The 18,087-nt window shown below is 39.4% G+C and overlaps 2 protein-coding genes across 2 annotated transcripts; both read right to left on the reverse strand.

The window, feature by feature from the left end:
• Positions 1-2,243: 2,243 nt before the first annotated feature.
• Positions 2,244-5,404, reverse strand: LOC116211177 (nucleolar GTP-binding protein 1-like). Its single transcript, XM_031545426.1, has 3 exons — positions 5,237-5,404; positions 2,750-4,802; positions 2,244-2,609 (listed from the first exon to the last, which is right to left on the reverse strand). The coding sequence occupies exon 2, from the start codon at positions 4,788-4,790 to the stop codon at positions 2,760-2,762; it is 2,031 nt and encodes a 676-aa protein (XP_031401286.1). The 5' UTR covers positions 4,791-4,802; positions 5,237-5,404; the 3' UTR covers positions 2,244-2,609; positions 2,750-2,759.
• A 7,007-nt stretch (positions 5,405-12,411) lies between these two features.
• Positions 12,412-13,874, reverse strand: LOC116210035 (desiccation-related protein PCC13-62-like). Its single transcript, XM_031543828.1, has 3 exons — positions 13,437-13,874; positions 13,107-13,332; positions 12,412-13,017 (listed from the first exon to the last, which is right to left on the reverse strand). Exons 1-3 carry the CDS (start codon positions 13,799-13,801, stop codon positions 12,637-12,639), a joined length of 972 nt encoding a protein of 323 aa, XP_031399688.1. The 5' UTR covers positions 13,802-13,874; the 3' UTR covers positions 12,412-12,636.
• Positions 13,875-18,087: the final 4,213 nt, after the last annotated feature.

Consider the following 18,087-nt stretch of genomic DNA (forward strand, 5'->3'; position numbering starts at 1 on the left):
TTTATTTCAACCCTCTGATTCAACAACCTAACGCAGGCTGCATTGTTCACAGCAGTCACTCCATCCTCTGTCAAGGTGCTCATGGTCAGAAGGACCCCCTTCATCATCTGTGGGCTCTCCACCCTGACCCAACACAGTTTTCACAGCTTCAGCCTTCATCTCCACGACCAGCTTCGTATCTTCCTCGGATATACCCTCCAGCGGCTGTAAATCAGTTTTATTGCAGACGACAACCAAGGGCTTATTCATAAAATGAGATTTGATACTGCGAAAGAGTGCTGCCTGTCGAGCAATGCTGGAATCGAGCTTTCCTTCTCGACCCTTTTATTAAGAAAAATTATTATTATTTTTATTATAGGAATCCCAAAACCTCATTTCGGGTTTATTTTGGGCATGGAAGAGGTAAAAAGACCACGCCATTCTGTGATTGGGAACAAAGTAAAAAGTTAGGTTAATTACACCAGGGGTGCAAAATATTTTAGAAATGTAACCTTTCGGTACAAAAAGAACAAAACGTGACAACCGAGTACACGAAACTTAAAAATGTTTCAATGAAATAAACTGTCAATTTTATACTAATCCTGTTGGCAAATAGTGGCATGGAAAAATAAAATAAAATGAAAATAAAAATGATAAATAATAATATAATAAAAAATTAAAAAAGACCTTTTTTAAAAAAAATTCTCTCATAGAACTCTCTCCCCTCGTGAACCGTCTCCGGCAACGGTGAAGGGCCGTCGACAGGGTCTAACCCACCGGCGACCTCCCGCTATAAAACTCTGTCGAGGGGGGTGGCCACCAAAGACGCCTCCATCCTCTCCCCGATCTTGGTCTTTATGACAAGGAGGAAGCTGGAGGTTTGAAGGGGACACACCCCACGATCAAGGTTATCTGCGAGAGTTGAAGCGAGAAATCTGATCGCGAGGGAAATGAGCTGGATCGGAGAAGAACTCCTTGAGGCAAATGGCGTGACCATTGCAGCCATCGTCAAGGAGCTTGTGGAGGAGCTCGAATGCGGTGAGGAAGTAGTTCTCTTTCAGCAAGAAGTTCACCACGCAACTGCAGAGGGACGATCTCTCGATGTCCATAACCAGAATTCAATTCAATGGAAGCAAATTAATCACATGAGTCAGTGGAATTTGGAAGCTCCAATGATGGGTACCATACAATACATACACACACAAATGAAAAAATAAAATAAAATTGAGGAGCCCAAAATCAGGATGGGGCGCCCCTGCCGGCTATCCCAACCCCTGATCGAGGTTACCGGCGGACTCAGAGTACACCGGTGACCTCGGCTCGGATTTGGGGGGGATACATACACACACAAATGAAAAAATAAAATAAAATTGAGGAGCCCAAAATCAGGATGGGGCGCCCCTGCTGGCTATCCCAACCCCTGATCGAGGTTACCGGCGGACTCAGAGTACACCGGTGACCTCGGCTCGGATTTGGGGGGGGGGGGGGGGGGGGGGGGTGGTAGTGATGCCCAATCTATCGAGAGATCTCCCTCCACCGATGGAGGGAAATCTCTCGATCATTATTTTTTCTTTTTAATTTTTATTATTCAAATTTTAAAAATTGAAAAATTTATTTTAAATTTTAGGCTAGATTGAATGTTCGTTGCACGTCAATTATCACACCAACATTTTGCTAACGGCGTCAATCGAAAAGGTCAAAATGCATTTGATTGAAATATTTTTCAACTTTGCGTACTCAGTTGTTACTCTTTTTTTTCGGTATCAAAATATTACATTTTTGAAACATTTTGATTCCCTGATATAATTAACCCTAAAAGGTTTGTATAAAAGGTGTTAACAGTGATTGGAACAGAATAAAAGGTTAACACAAAAGGTGTTGTTAACGTCATCCTCTCCATGTAGGCTCCACATTGATTTTCCGCACGTGCAGACGACAGCTGGATGAGAATTGGACTAAGATGGAATGATCCGTCAGGGACCAAACGGATTGGCTCCGATATTTTATCAGGACCAAACTGATGGTGAACTCACAATCTTTCCTATGATCCATGAAGGATTACATCCATCATTTCGTACATGAACCGCCGGTAGAATCCAATAGAATAAGCGATATTGCCTAAAACTTTGTTTCGGTACTCTACTATAGAAATGCAGCCATTTCGTCTGCATCGACCTGATCGTATGATGCGATTCTGCTGTTGGAGTGAAATGAAGGGTCTAAAGGAAAGGGATCGAGGGGTCTAAAGAAAAGACATTACGAGATACATATTCTAACGAATGAACCATTTAATTCCCCAAAGACCCAATTAGTACTGACATGCCTTGTAACAAGTACAAGAGGCTAAGTCTCCTCCATGTACCAAAAAGGCTCATATCATATCATAAAAAACACAAAACAAGTAAACCGACACTGCTATCAAAACTGCCAGAACAACATATATCCAGGCAAGCTAAAACTGGTAAATGTGAACTTATCAGACCAAAATGCATTCCCAGCTTCTTTAGAAGCTGCCACCATGAATCTCCTGATAAAGAACCTGATACTCGATGACCCTCCATATGATCTTGCAAACTTCGGAAGTTGTCTAGAAGATTGCAGCACATCATTATTACTCCCCCGTCCATTCCCTGGGAGGAAAACAATATAGGAGTTGACCCACATAACTTAATAATCGTCGCACAGTAATAATATTGTACCATCACGAAGCACTCAAAAGTAACTTGAATTGATCGAAATTTATAGATAGAACTTCAAATTAAAAATGTACCAGTAATGCTCTAGCGTCTCTGGGTTTTCCCAATGGAGCGTTTCCCAGAGAACAAGTGTTTAGGCTTGAGAGACGGGATAACTCTATCAGCCTCTCCACGACGTGCATCCTTGTTCCTCATCTTGACAGATTTCTTGCCAAGTTTAATTGCCTTGACCTTCTGAGCGGAGTCCTTGAAGCCCTCACCTGGAGTGACTTCACTTGGTGGCCTCGACCTTGACCTAGACAGTGACAGAGACCTGGACCTTGCTCGCAGCTTCTTCTTGGGTGTGTCCACATCAACATCCATAGCATCACCACCATCATAGGCTGGGGATCTCTCCCTCTTACGACCCTTCCTAGAGAGAGACCTACTGCGGGCACGATTAATAGCCAAACTGGGATCGAGCCCCAATACAGAGAGCTGTCTTCCCATTCTCTTCGTTGTGAACTCCTTGTTCTTATCGAACTTCCTCGGCACAATGGGCCTGCTTTCAGCTGTGCTCTTCTTGATCCGATGCTGCTGAATGAGTAAGCTCTTCTTCTTCCGGATCTCAGCCAATGCTTCTTGCTCCTCTGAAGTCAACTCCTTCCCGTCCATCTCAAAATCATCATCTTCCTCCACCGCCTGCCTCAGCCCTTCTTCCCTCTCCAGCTCTTCCAGCCTCAGCAGTATGTCGGGATCAATGAAGTCAGCGACATTATGCCCATCGAGAATCTCAGGCATGATATCCTCCTTCCACTCTTCATTCGACAGGATATAGTGCTTCTTGAGACTAGCAGAGTATACACCAGCACCGCCATTCTCGTTCTCTATGTCCTTCTCGGTCTTCCTCTTTTCCTTCTCTGCTGCTTCCTTTGCTCTAGCTTCCATGACTGCCTGTGGAATGCAAGGCGGCCTCTCCTTTTGGTCACGTGGCTTTGGTAACGCAACATGAAACCGATTTAGACAGTCATTGATCTTTTTGGATTTCATCTTTATTTCAACCCTCTGATTCAACAACCTTTCGCAGGCGGCATTCTTCACAGCAATCACACCATCCTCCGTCAACGTGCTCATAGTCAGGAGAACCCCCTCATCATTTGTGGGCTCTCCACCCTGACCCAACACAGTTTTCATGGCTTCAGCCTTCATCTCCATGACCAACTTCATATCTTCCTCTGATATACCCTCCAGCGGCTGTAAATCAGTTTTATTGCAGACAATGATCAAGGGCTTATTCATAAACAGGGATTTGATACTGTGAAAGAGCGCTGCCTGTTGAGCAATGCTATATCCACAAGAACCTGATACGTCCAGGAAGAACAAAACTGCGGCGCGGAGGTGAGCTAGAGCTGTAATGCTGCACATCTCAATTATGTTACGGTCTTCAAATGGGCGGTCCAGAATTCCAGGAGTATCAATCACTTGGTAACGAAGATACTTATAGTCGGTATGACCCACAAAGAGCGACTTCGTCGTAAAAGCATAAGGTTGCACGTCCACATCAGCCCGGGTTATCTTGTTAATGAAGGAGCTCTTCCCAACATTCGGGTACCCACAGATCAAGACCGTCCGAGTATTAGGGTCAATGGAAGGCAACCTAGCCATGTGCTGCCTGATCTGCTCGAGGTAAGCCAAACTAGGGCCGATCCTCTTAATCACCGTACACATTCTTCCAAGGGCAGCAACTTTCAGGGACTTGCACCGATACAGAGAATCACCGTACTTCAACAGCTTCACATAGTCTTTGGCAATCTTGCTAATAAGGTTCCTCGCAGTGTTGACTTGCCCAAGAGCAAGCTTGTAGTGGTCCTTGTTATACAGCACATGAAGGAGATCCCCGTAAAAAGGATGGATGTCGTCCAGTCTGGGGAACTCCTCAATGATGGTAGACAGCTTCTCATGGAAATTCTGCTGAGTGTACTTGACCTTACGCATGTAGAACTGACGGAGACGTGATATAGCATATCCCTTATGAACGACAGTAGGAGTCTGCCTCTGGGTACGGGAGAGGATAATATCGATGAAGTCCTTCCCGGGGGGAACCACAGTAATCTTCTTAAAATTGTACTGCACCATCTTTAAGCAACTCTGAAGCACGCAATAGATAAAGAGTCAAAATTGTGCAAACTCAATAAAATAGCCCATCGCGATAACAAATCCATTTTCAAGGTTATTCATTATCCTACACATCTCGCAACAATCAAAGGGAAGACAATAACCAAATGAATTTTCACATTTCCCCAGACAAACAAGAAAGGCAAAAAAAAAAATCAACTTCAAACAGAGGATAATCCACATGCGATGGAAAAGCTGCAATTTTCCACACTCGATCAATCATGCGCTGATTCCAGGCTGCGCGACAGAATCAATTAACTGAAAATTGAAGCTCTTCCTTTGCTTGGATTGGGATTCACCGTCACGTCCCGGACAATTAAATTGCGAAATCAATCAAATCGTTCAGCTAGCTAGTAGGGCAGGTCAAGAAGAACTACAGACTAGCGAAAGCCTATAAAGTTGTTCACCTGGGCAGTAATAGAGAGGCGGCGGCAGCAGAACGAGCAGCTGCAATTGCAGAGGTGGAAGAGAACGATAGAAAGAAAGAGAGAGAGAGGGCGCACCGCCAAAGCAGTGACACTGAGCTTCCGGCGGAGGGAACAAACCCTAGAATAGAATGAAGGGTTTAAGGGGACGACTACGACGAGGCTGGCTTATTATATATGGGCCATATGGTTAATATGGGCCGGACATGACGAATTTGTTTTTGGGTATTTTCAGAGTCGGTTTGGTCCAAGTTTTGTTTTTGTAATTTCAAGAGAAACATAGAAATGGCAAACCATCGGTCGGGGCTCCGCGACAGTGGTAACGACTTGACTAACGTGAAAATGGGTCCGGTTGGTTCGAGTTTTTCTAATTCGGGTTGATGCATCAAATTCTCGGGTCAGCTCGGCTCAGGGATAATACCCACCTAAAACGAACCAGAATTATCTAGGAAATCGATCGCTTGTGAGTCGGGTTATCCGGGTCGACTCCCCGGCTATCTTGAATTCTTTTAAAAAAAAAAAAAGACAAGAAAAGCAAAACAACGAACTTACATTTCCTTAATCAAAGTTCAACAAATTTCAAATAAAGCGAAACTACAATTTCCGTTTTCCAATATTCCGCTGCAACTCCACGACTTCAACACACAGTCTGATCAACGATCAATTCAATTCGTTAAATAAAAAACACACAATTCAATTCTTATATATATATATATATATATAATTCGGGTCGGTTCGGGTCCGCATTGGGGCTCTCCCCAAAACCGATAAGAGGGCCCCCCCCCCCCCCCCCCCCCCCCCCCCCCCCCCCCCCCCGGAATTAAAAAAAATGGTTTTCAGAGAATCGTTAGGTTGGGTCGGTTCTCGGGTTTTCGATTTTTTACTTGCACCCCTACTTGAGTTGGTCACCTAGAATCTCGAGATTTGGGCGTCGTCTCCTCACCTCTATAGTCCACCCTGAGGTATGAAGGTGTGGTATGTTATAACTGCAAGAGAATCGTGCGTAAAAGTTCGTCGTGAGGTGCGATCCTCTCAAAGTAATAGTTTACATATATGTCATGTTATGATTGTCGGAAGACGTGCTTAATTCAGGTATTGTTATATCGATGTTGCATTGACGGGAGATTTTTCTCAATGACATAGCTATCTCAATTAAAACTGTCGATTGTGAGATCTGACTGCTCGTTAATTTGATATGTTATACTTGTAGAAAGATGGGCTTAATTCTAGTATCTGTATACCACCGGGGCCTTGATAGGAAAGTTTTCCCGATGATGTAGCCATCTTAATTAAAAGTGTCAGTTGCGAAGGTCTAGCTACTCAATGTGCCCTTTATTTATTATTATTGAGTGTTGCTATATTCTAATAATAATTAACTTAAAATTTCTTCTAATTCAAAATCCCACTTACAATGACAAAGTTGTTGTTACAAAATATTGAAGAGCTATTTAGTAGATGTGGGTGAAATTTTGAATTAAGAAAATCTTTAGCATTTTTGTATTATTTTATGTATCGAAAAATTTTATATTATGTAGAAGTTGTTGAGTGTTTGCTCATGTGAATACTTTAATTGTCACTTCATGCACCCAAAAATAATCTGCAAAATAATGTAATTTCAATCATTTTTTTGCTGAGTAACGTTATTTCAATCAGCATGACTACTTATCAAACCAAAAAAGAAGAAGAAGAAATTATTAGTCAAGGGAAAACATACTTTTAAGTCCTCAATCTTTTACGCTTTGTTAGTTTAGCCTTAAACCTTTATTTTTGCTATTCTTGTCCTCAATCTTTCGCGTTTTTGTCACTTTGATCCTGCAGTTACATTTTCTGTTAACTCTACCAATGTCACAACTAGAATAAAAAAATTAATTTTTTAATTTTTCAATTTAAATCAAAACAAAAATATTTAAAAGTAGAAAAAAAAAAGAATCGAGAGAAATTAGGGGAGGGGCAGGCTCTGCCGGTCGGCCACTCCCCCCTGGTGACCTCGCTCAGAGCTGACGTCATTTAGAGCTATTTAGTACAATGATATTTATTCTATTATTCATAAATCATTTATATTTATGATACTTGAAAGATACTTCATTCTCAAAGAGTTGAGAATATGAGTTACGGAGTATTATGGTACAAGCTTCTTTAAACTATTCGTGGTCATAGGAATCTTAGTTGGACACTATCATTCCAAATACATCATCACCTTTGTCTGTATCCATGATTATTATAGAGATACTAATAAAGATGGAGTAGTGTGTCTCATAATATTCGATATCTAATATTGAGACAAACATGTGGACACTTGTAGAGATAAGTGAGTCGAACTATAACGCGCAGATAATACTCACGTGGTGCTTTACTGTTATCAATAAATATTATTTAGATTGTATTAGTTCATATAGTCCTTAGACCCGTGATGGCACAGTTATTTCATACATGAGTAGTTAGGATTTGCTCTTACTTATATACTTGTGCCAAGCATGGGTATCCGGCAGACGGTGGTCTTAGTTGGTTGTGTATGAAGGTAAGTGTCCAGTCGAGATGGGTTTCATTGACTTAAATAAACATGAAAATATCCTATGGGTTTCAGTTCTATTCTAGATCAGGAAATCCTTAGCCAAGGTGAATGGACTTAAATAGAAAAGAGTTTCTAGTTTAAGTTCTATCGATCTATAAATAGAAACTCAGAGGTTCCTATAGGGTTTGAAATAAACTATATTCATGGCTAGATGAAGATCTGTAATGAAAGGACTTGAATACATGGCATATATGGTCACAGGTTCATCAAAATGTCATAATTGTACATTCGTCATTATTTATATTATCACGATATGTTGTTAGGTGTCACTCATAATCTTTGGGAGCCAAGGGTATTTTGGAAATTGTGTTTTTGGTTATGGAAAGGAGTTTCTGATAATGTCAAGGTGGTTGACATTATAGTCTCATTGCCATTTAGTGATGAACTTAGTTAGTCACACACAATATAACGTGTTTGAGCAAAGAACTAGTTGATTCTAATTAAGGTAGTTAATTAGTAATCAATTATTGGATTAGACTTGCAATGCAGTTGCAGAAGTGCTAGCACATCCCGAAGTCAAATCCAACATTGAGGTGGACTTGTTTAAGAAATTATCATATTCGATATTATAGTGTCCTTAAATGGAAAGTTACTATATATTAGTAAGTGTATAACAATTTTTCGCTTTTGGGACTACTGTGAGTTATGAGATAATTCACGAATGGTTTTAGAAACTACTCAAGTTATTGGGACTTATTTGCGAATTGTAATTAATTACGAATTATTGCTAAATAATCCTAAGGACTAATTGGCATATATATATAAGTGCATGGCCGAAGAGAAAATAGAGAAGACAGGTGCACGATTGAATAAAAAGAGTCAGCCTATGCCATCCCTTGCTCGTGGCTGATTGGAGAAAATTGATGTTTCATTGGCCGCTCGTTACACGTGGAGTTCACTGCCCTTTCTACCTTTGCTCGAGAGCATAGTCTGATTGTGTGGGCGACCCGTGGAGAGTTAAAGCTTCTTGGACTAGCTGCACAGGTTGTTTGTTTGGAACCACTGACACACATTATGGTTGCTTTTGCATAATAACCGGCACTGGTTGTGCCTGTTGTTAAAGTGCCGTTGGTTCAACCGATTCTAGTTACAATGTGGGTTATTGTTGAACAAGCTGAATTAGCTGACTAGCTAGTGACAACAACTCTGCTCGTAGGCTAGCTGAGAACTGTATCCTGGCTCGCTGAAAATGCGCATTTAACTCAGTTACTATGTTAGCTGCGAACCCACATGTCGGCCGATGTTGCAGTAGAAATTGAACTAGCTTTTTAGCTGGTGACGAAATTTCGGCGTCTTCATTAGCCGAAAGCTGTACTCTGTTATGCTGAAGAGCTACGATCACGCTGGGCATAAATTCGTCAACAAACATTTGGGCGTGTGTCTAATCCGCATTAGGATATTGCGATGCAAGAGGTGTTGCGTAGCTAGCCAGCTGTGAATGAACAACTGGCTACGTGGAACAACTAGCCAGCTGCGAGTAAATTGTTGGCTGTGATGAATAGCTAGCCGACTGTGGATGAATAACTAGTTGCATTGGATGACCAGCCGAGAGTGTTAGGTGACTGGTTGGCTGCGTTAGAATATTGGCCGCTTGTTGCTGTGGAGGCCTGTAATATGTAGACGACGTCGAATAGTCCGTCGATGGGATCAATGGCGAATAGCTGATTGATGGATTATAATCATAAAATTTTGACGACGACGATTTGCTAGTCGATGGCGACGATGAATAACTGTAGTCGTTCATGTCGGTGTTAGCATTACTTCGATGGAGTCCCACCAAGTGTGCCAAAAGTTGTTTCGCGTAGAATCACACAATCCCACTTTCGACGCCAGCTAGTTGAATCTCTCATGAGATTAGGGTGTTGCTAGGCGTGCCAGGACGCAGTCCGAATGATTGGTAGCGAAACCACCAACCGTTCTCACCGTGTTAGAGAGGTCTGTAGGTTTAGTCGATAATTGGGTTTAGGAGAGATGTCGTTGGAGTGGTTGACAATGACATTCAGACGATTATGCAGCCCGAGGATTTGGCAACTAAGATTCTCCCCAAATACAAGTGAGTGCTACCAATAAGATGACACCGAGAGAGACAGCTAGAAGCTGGTCTTTAGTGAGCACACAGACGGGATTGGCTCGTGAGATAGTTGTGTGGTTTCACGGTCGAATTAGCCGGAAGTTGAATGAAGCACTAGGTCCAACTAGATTAGGCGAAAAGGACGAGTTGAGGCCGGAACCTTAGCTCATGGCAACTTCCTTGATCAGGAACCAAGTAGGGTAGAAGGGATATGCCGTCAGCGGGAGTGCCTCGGAAGGCTATTGCATTGTATTGAAAGGGGGCATGAAAAGATAGATATTGAAGTGCGGTGCGATAAAGTAAAGATAAAGATAAAGGTACGTGGCACGTAACCGTTTTGTGATTGATGTCGGAGGTATACAACAAATGGCACCGTCTAGTCTTGTAGGGCGGACTCTAAAGAGCATATCTCGGCCTTATTCTAAGGAAATAAATGACATAAAGCAATAAAATTCGTGCTGTCCAAACAGCTAGCGAAACTAGGAAACAAAATCTATCACCTAGCCAATAGTATGAAAATTACCAAGTTGTGACGATTTGCTTGCTGAATCTTCTAGCAATCTCCATATGGACAACCTCTTGTGCTAGAAAACTCCCTGGACGCAAAATGAAGGCACCAGTTATGCCTCATTTGTCTTACTTGCACGCATTAATCCAAACAAGGAAAAAGATCAAACTAATTTCCACAATAGTTTAAACACTACTATAAAAAATATATAAATATATATGTAAAACTTACACTCGTGACATTCTTTTAACATGACAACTATTAAACAATAAAAAATCTTAATTTAATTAACTCTTAAACAAATACCAACTAATATATACATTTTCGAGTTTATAAGAATTCATAGAACTTATGAGATCACTGTATGATTAAAATTTAAAAATTATTTTAATATATATGATTGATAACATGGTTATTTTAAAAGAGAGAGTGGAATTAAATTTTATGCTTCGAAATAAGTGTTCGTTTTTTTTGGCATGTATTATTCAATATGCTCATTCATAAAATCTAAAAGAGTTTAGTTATTTAATAATTGGGTTATTCATAATCTAAAAATAGACGCACTTATTATAACTTGAATACATGTAATAACGGTATGATTGACAGAATCTTCTGATAGTACGGCGTCGCGTGGATTATTTCCTAGTTTGATCATAACTCATTGCCTAATCATTTGGGATAAGTATATATACTTTTGATCCTCTATGTTTGATTGATTTTTCTTTTTGGTCCTTTTAGTTTTTTAGCTCTACAGAAGCCATATATATCACACTGTGAGATACCTACTGACAAGAACCAGTAGCTCCGGGATCGCTGCTTGTTTATTTATGATTCGGTTCACAGACAAAAAAATTGATTTAGTCAACGCCAAGGTGGACTTATTCAGTTGCTTGTCCTTTTTAAGTTAGGTCCCGAATTTAAGTTTAGTAAATAAAAAAATAATCCATGCCTGATTGAAAATTTGAAAATTTTTTATCTATTTAGTGAGTCGAGTAGACTTGAATCTGAATTAGTGGGATCCATTAGATGGCTGAATACCAAGTGGTGTCCACTGGGGAAAAAAATGATCGTACGCTTGTTGCCATGTCTGGTTTGTTATGACCTACTCTAATACGTGTAATAGATTAACTTGTATAGCAGCTTAATACATATTTGTAAGAACAGATTTAACGAGAGTCACACGTCTAGCCATGGAAAGGGTCGTCCTCGTACGGCCAGAGCGTCCAGCTTTCACTCTCCACGATCCTATAATTAAGTCTGTTTGGCACTACAAGAAATATTAGGAATAGGGACGGGAATTTCCGTCTTTATAGCCCTATTGAGACGGACATGTAGACCAACATCTGAATACCATAGAGACGGAAAAGTTCATCCACATTCTATCTCTATTTAATTATGAACAGTTTTGACCCGTCTGCAAAGTTCAATTCCAATTCCGTCTCAATACATAGTGGCAAAATTGTCCATGTCAATTAATTTGCAACACTAAAATTATCTACGGCACGAAATTCATCTCTATTCCGTCTCTATAGGTGGAATAGGGATGAAATTGAGAATGATTTTGCCATCCTCATTCCTTAAATTTCTTGTTGTGGATATTCTTCGAGAAACAACGTTGTTTTCACAGCACTCATGTTGGTGATTTGATCATATATTTGTTGCAATATCTGGTTTGTTACGACCCGATAAATCCTTTTCTAGTCGATTTCTTTTTTTCGGTGTGAACTTTGATATCCATAAGTTCAATTGAGTCTCGATTAATTCAAGTCCGGTGGGCCCACTAAGGAGCCCAATATAAATTTTCTGTATTCACAATGACTCGAAACCAATACCTTGCTTATACGGAAAAAGTGTTGAAACGCTTGAACCAAATCATATTGCTACATGAACTTTGGCGTATTCTTCAAAGAGGGACTATTAATTGATTGAGAGAGTTTTACCCGTCAGTGGCCAATCTGACTCGAATTAAATTAATCATATTAGTTGAATATCAATGTACACCGAAAGAGACACTATTAAACATTGTATTTAATACCTTCCTTGCGCATCCTTCTCTTTCATAGCAAACTTTTCTTTCCCCTTCTTGATGAGACGTAACAAACTAGAACTCGGAAAAAGAAAATTAGAACAATTATTCACTCGATATCACGGCGGACCGCCCAGCGGAAACTGACGATTACATAATTATTGAATTCTCGCATCTATTTTCTTTACGAGTTATTGACCGCAGACTAATCTTTATTCTTAAGAAGCATCCTGGCAATCCTTCCATTGGCACCATGCGGATAGAACCCACCAGGCACGTGCTCGTCCCCGGTGTCATACACCGTCCTCAGGGTCTCCTGCGGAGTTCTGGCGTAAGACAGTGAGTAGTCGTCCGCAGACAGGATGTTGGTTTCGATCAGGCCCTCTGCCCCGAGCTCTCGCGGCACGATCAGACCTTCATCCTTGATCCCACACATTGCAAGCCGGTTCCGCAGCTTGGACATCTTGTCGGTGAGCTCAGCCACAGTCAGGTTGTAGGGCAGCACCTTCAAGTCCTTCCGCTCGTAGAGGAATGTCCTCGTTACTGCGTCCTGTCCTGACTCCACACCCAATAGACCCGCCACCAACTATGCAAACACATTTTCCGGACATGTGTGTTAGTGGTGAATTAACTAGCAATTGCGGATCTAGCAAAGTAGAGAGATCATGCGCTTACGGCTTTGGTGGTGAAGTTGTGGAGATAAGGCGCGGTTCCGACATAGCTAACGAGTCCAACATAAGGAATCACATACGTTGCCAAGAGATAGTTGATCGTGTTCGCGTAAGGGTCGAATGGAGGGACCAGTTTGTAACCTACTGCTTGATCGAATAGCTTTGCGAAGTTTTCTTTACTTATATCGAGCAGAGGCCTTGGTATTCCACCGACTCTTGTATAGATTGCCCTACAAGACGTAGAAATTATATACAACTACGACTTATATTTTATTGATCCGGAATATAAGCTGGTTAAACTACATGCTAATGACCATTAGTATAAATGATTCACCTGAGGTGGCCAATTTCCTGATAAGCAAACTCCTCGATGATCTTAAAACCAAGTGGGTCAAGGTTCGCCTTCCGTCCACCTACCGGAGGCGGGCCGCCCTTAGTCAGATATGGGGCGAACTTATCTAGCCCTTCCCCGTGAGCTCCGTATAGGAAGAACTCAGCTTCTAAGAACTCCAAGTTCATTGCAAACTGAACCTGGTCTGCATCACTCGCCGGGAGTGGCGGCCCACAATGAGGAGGAGCTGATGAGCTAATGGCCATAACTTGGAGCTCCAACATAAGTAACGAGGTTGCGAATAGAAATGTGGAGAAAGATGAATAGGGGTTTCTCATGGCTGACAATGGTCTTATGATACAATACATTGTGGATGTAATTGCGCTACTCTATATATATAGAGAGAGAGCGATTCAGAAAGGGAGTTTGATACAATGCTATCGTTCTCGACATGCGACAGTGACATGATTCTCATCTATGAGACTCCGTGGACTCCTGTATATATCGTACAGCAATTGATTGCAGTGAGGGTTTGTAGTAATAAAATGCAGACACGTCAAGTAACTTGATATACTGAAAATAATTAATCTGGCATTTTTCTTGCCTCTCTAAATAATCTAAATTTATTATATATGCATTAAGTTTGTGTGAAGTACAATAAGAAAACGTCACATCTACTGAAGGAGGTGAACTTAACTATCAATGACGGGGTAATCGAGATTTTAATTATTTTTTAGGAAAATTTTCAAATTACAGTCCTTGTTTTCTTAGAACCTACTTTATATTTTCTCTTTCCATTTCAGATTTTGCAAAATTTAATAGTTGCGGGTTGATGTCTTTTTTTCTTTTTCTCTATTGCAAAGTCGTAATTTTTCATCAACTCTGATGGAGATGTTTATACGGTAATTTTTCGGTGTGAATCATGATATCCGAAAGTTCAGTTGGGTCTAATTAATCCAGACGAGCCAGGTCAACCAACTAATGGATAAAGCTCTCACAACGTGAATTTTCTGCATTCAGGACTCAAATCCGAGATTTTGCTTAAGTGAAACAAGCGTCGAATTGCTTAAACCAATCCACGTTGATTTTATACTGTAATTAGTCGCAGAGCGCATGCGTTGTATGAGATTATACGTGTCCAATTATTATGTATTTGTCAATTTTGTTATATATTATATGTGTGTTTTGAAATTTTATAAATCATAATTTACCATCAATAAAAACATATATTACACGTTAATAATCAAATATTTCTACTTTTCCTTTTTGCCAACTTTATTATACAATTTAGACGTAGTAAAAATATGATCATTAGAAACACAAATATGATCGATCTATTTTTATAGATAAGATCCTTCTCAATTTTGATATACATAACAATTTATATTATCGTGGGTTAATGGAACTATACAGAACATATAACACATCATATCATAACGTGTCATACAAAATATTATATAGAAAATAACACATCATATCCATAAAAAATATGATATAATTTTTTTTCTTAAAAGTATAATATAATAATATTTCTTTTGAAATTCAAGTATGATATATTATTATAGATAAGATCCTCCCAATTGAAATATGTATAATAGTTTATGTCACACAGGTGATGGCTACATACCTTCAATAGTATGTCTATAATACATAAAAAATTCCATTATCATTAGAATATAATATTTTGAGGTAGATTATATAAATCTATATCTATATGGGCTAAAAAACAGAAAATTTGCTTTCTAAAAAATGCTTGAAAATTGTGAAAATAACAATAGGTCCCACAAATTATATTGTTTCAAAAATTTTGAAAAGAACAAAAAATAAATAATTCTTTTTTAAAAAATTTCAAAAATCAAGAAAATAGTGACTGGTCCTACAAATTTATATTATATATTTTAAAAATTAAAATAAATTATTTCTAAGAAAAAACTCAAAAATTCGAGAAAATTTTATTTAGAAATAGGACATTTCTAAGTCCATCGGACCAAACCAACCACAATTCTACTTTTCAATTATATATAGATGAGTGAAACGCTTATCAAATATCTATATACTTATAGAGTTCGAAAAAAATTTATGGGGCCATCATATCTTCCTTAAATGGTATGAGGAAATGGTCGGGCCACTAGTCCATCTGATTGTAAAAATTTGATTGATTCTTTCTTATTGCATCTGTTATTTTCTTTTTTTCTTTTGATAATTTAAGTTAATTCCATTAATAATAGAAACAGTAGTCAAATGGGAATCCGATAGTTCACAAGCGGATATACATAGATGAGTAAAAGAGAATCATCCCATGAACACGAAGAAGAGCGTAACAGAACAAAAAGGGAAAAAAAAGATATGAACACTACATTAAGCAATAAATTCTTGATCCCTACTGATTCTAAATTTAGCAAGCCAGTTAGCTGTGAATTTCCTTTTCTTTGAGAATATTGTTACCTAATGGAGCTGAAATGTAAAATCGAGAATTGCATGTCAGTTAAAATTCTTAAACTGCATCAATTTAAGAATTTTTCCTATATAATATGTATTAACTACAAGGACCAGCTTTCCGGTTGCTCATGAGGACAAAGTCTTATATGTAATGGATATACCACGTGGGAATGTCACAAGCCAATCAAAATTTATTATTTTTTTATTTAAGTATTATAAAAAAAAATCTTTTGTTGACAAAAATAATTTTTTTTATGTGTCATGTGACATAATGTCATGTGATATACCCGTTATACATGAGACTTTAATGTTCATGGGACCTGTAGATATGCTAACCAGTACAAACTGGTTCTACAACTTCCATCAAGTAAATGGTTGATCACCTTACGTTTGTGTGAGCTATATTTTAGAAGACAATTGGTAGTGTCGGACGTATATATAGATATATGCATGGTGCAGTTGGGAGTTACTAAAACTGCACCCGAATATCCAAAAATCACAACTAATTATTTGATCTGATTATAAGTAATACCATACCAAACATTAAAGCAACAGGTTTACCTAAAATCGTCCTAAGTATAGGAATTAGATGCACCTAATGCAAACTGATAAAAAATATCCATCAAGGATTGGTTGATGGCCAGTTTCGTCTTCACCGGGGTTAGCTGAAAATAACACTCCATAACTCTTCCCTCCATAACCATTCATAATCCGTGATCCAAACAAGCGGTAAAAGTTTTCCTGCTTTCTTCAGCAGTGCATACTCCATGATCTTTTCTTGAAAACTATTCAAGTTGAACTTTTACATCAGACCTAGCGCATGAGATGAAGTTGGAGCAAATGGCTCATGGCAGATTCGTGGCATGTTTGTGACTGCAAGTTTCGGAGTATATTCACCATTATCTTCTGAATTGACCTTTTGTCTAGTTCACTTCTTTTTCCGGTCTCTCATTCTCTTATCGTTCTTTTTTATGTTCATATATCAAATAGCATTATCAACAATCAACATTTATATATACACGTAAGCAAATCTAAGTCGTATTCCATAGGCATACTCAAACACTGATGCTATGTTTGGATTGTTGTAATGTAATTAACTAATAATGGAATAGAGATGTAATATGAATCGACGGGAAATAGAATCAGAATGCAGAAAAACTTTGATTGTTTAATTGGAGGTAAGAACGATGTAAGGAATTGAGAATCAACATTTGGAACGATTTATCAAAAGTAAAAAATGCCCCCTATTATTATTATTATTATTATTATTATTATTATTATTATTATTATTGTTATTATTGTTATTCATATTATTGATATTATTATTATTATTATTATTGTTGTTATTGTTATTATTATTATTATTATTATTGAAATAATATAAATATAACGAGCATTTGACTCTTTTAAACAAATACCAAAAAAAAAAAATTGAGCATAGCAGGACTCGCCATAGTTAACTAGGCTCCCGAGCCATGACCTAATGGCTAGGTTTGCGTCGGTGTCTTTGACCCATCCATGGAGCTCCCGAGCCCTAGGTTGTTTGAGACCTCGAGTTGCTCAGACTGCTCGATTTTATTGTCTAGGAGGAATTACGCTTACTTGTTTTTTAGTACAAGTAGCTACGGGGTTTTCTTGGGACCTTCTTCAACCCCAGGATGTGATGAGTCGACATCGAGGTGCCAAACGACTCCGTCGATAAGAGCTCTTGGGAGTCATCAGCCTGTAAAATCCGATTTTCATTTCATCCGGGAAAAGCCATCAAACTCCCGAAATGCAGTCTAGACAGCGGGACCTCCCCTTTCTGACTGGACTGACTCGGGGAAAGGTCAATCTCCTCCGGAGCATGCTTCACAGCCACTCATTCGTCCTGACCAAATAGTAGAATAGGCCGTATGCCCATGGGTGCAGGATTCTTCGAAAAAGCGCGGGCTGACTCGGAGACCTGGGACCTTGGCTTAGCAAGGGATGAAGGGAAAGCTCAACGAGCTTTCTACGCCGCTCCTCTCCGCGAGATCTAACCCAGATCTGGCTCGTCGAGGCCAAATCTAGCCTCACCAAAGTTTGATCGGGTTTCTCCGGCTCGAGAACATGCAGGAAGGTGTCAGTTTCGCTGGAGGTGGAAGTCCAGCAGCGGCGGTGGAAGGGTTGGCAAGAGGAATGGAACGATTCAAATTTTTGATGGGATAGTGAAGGAAACTAGCAATTTTGACAC

The sequence above is a fragment of the Punica granatum genome, chromosome 6 (genome assembly GCF_007655135.1).
Source record: "Punica granatum isolate Tunisia-2019 chromosome 6, ASM765513v2, whole genome shotgun sequence".
Lineage (NCBI taxonomy): Eukaryota > Viridiplantae > Streptophyta > Magnoliopsida > Myrtales > Lythraceae > Punica > Punica granatum.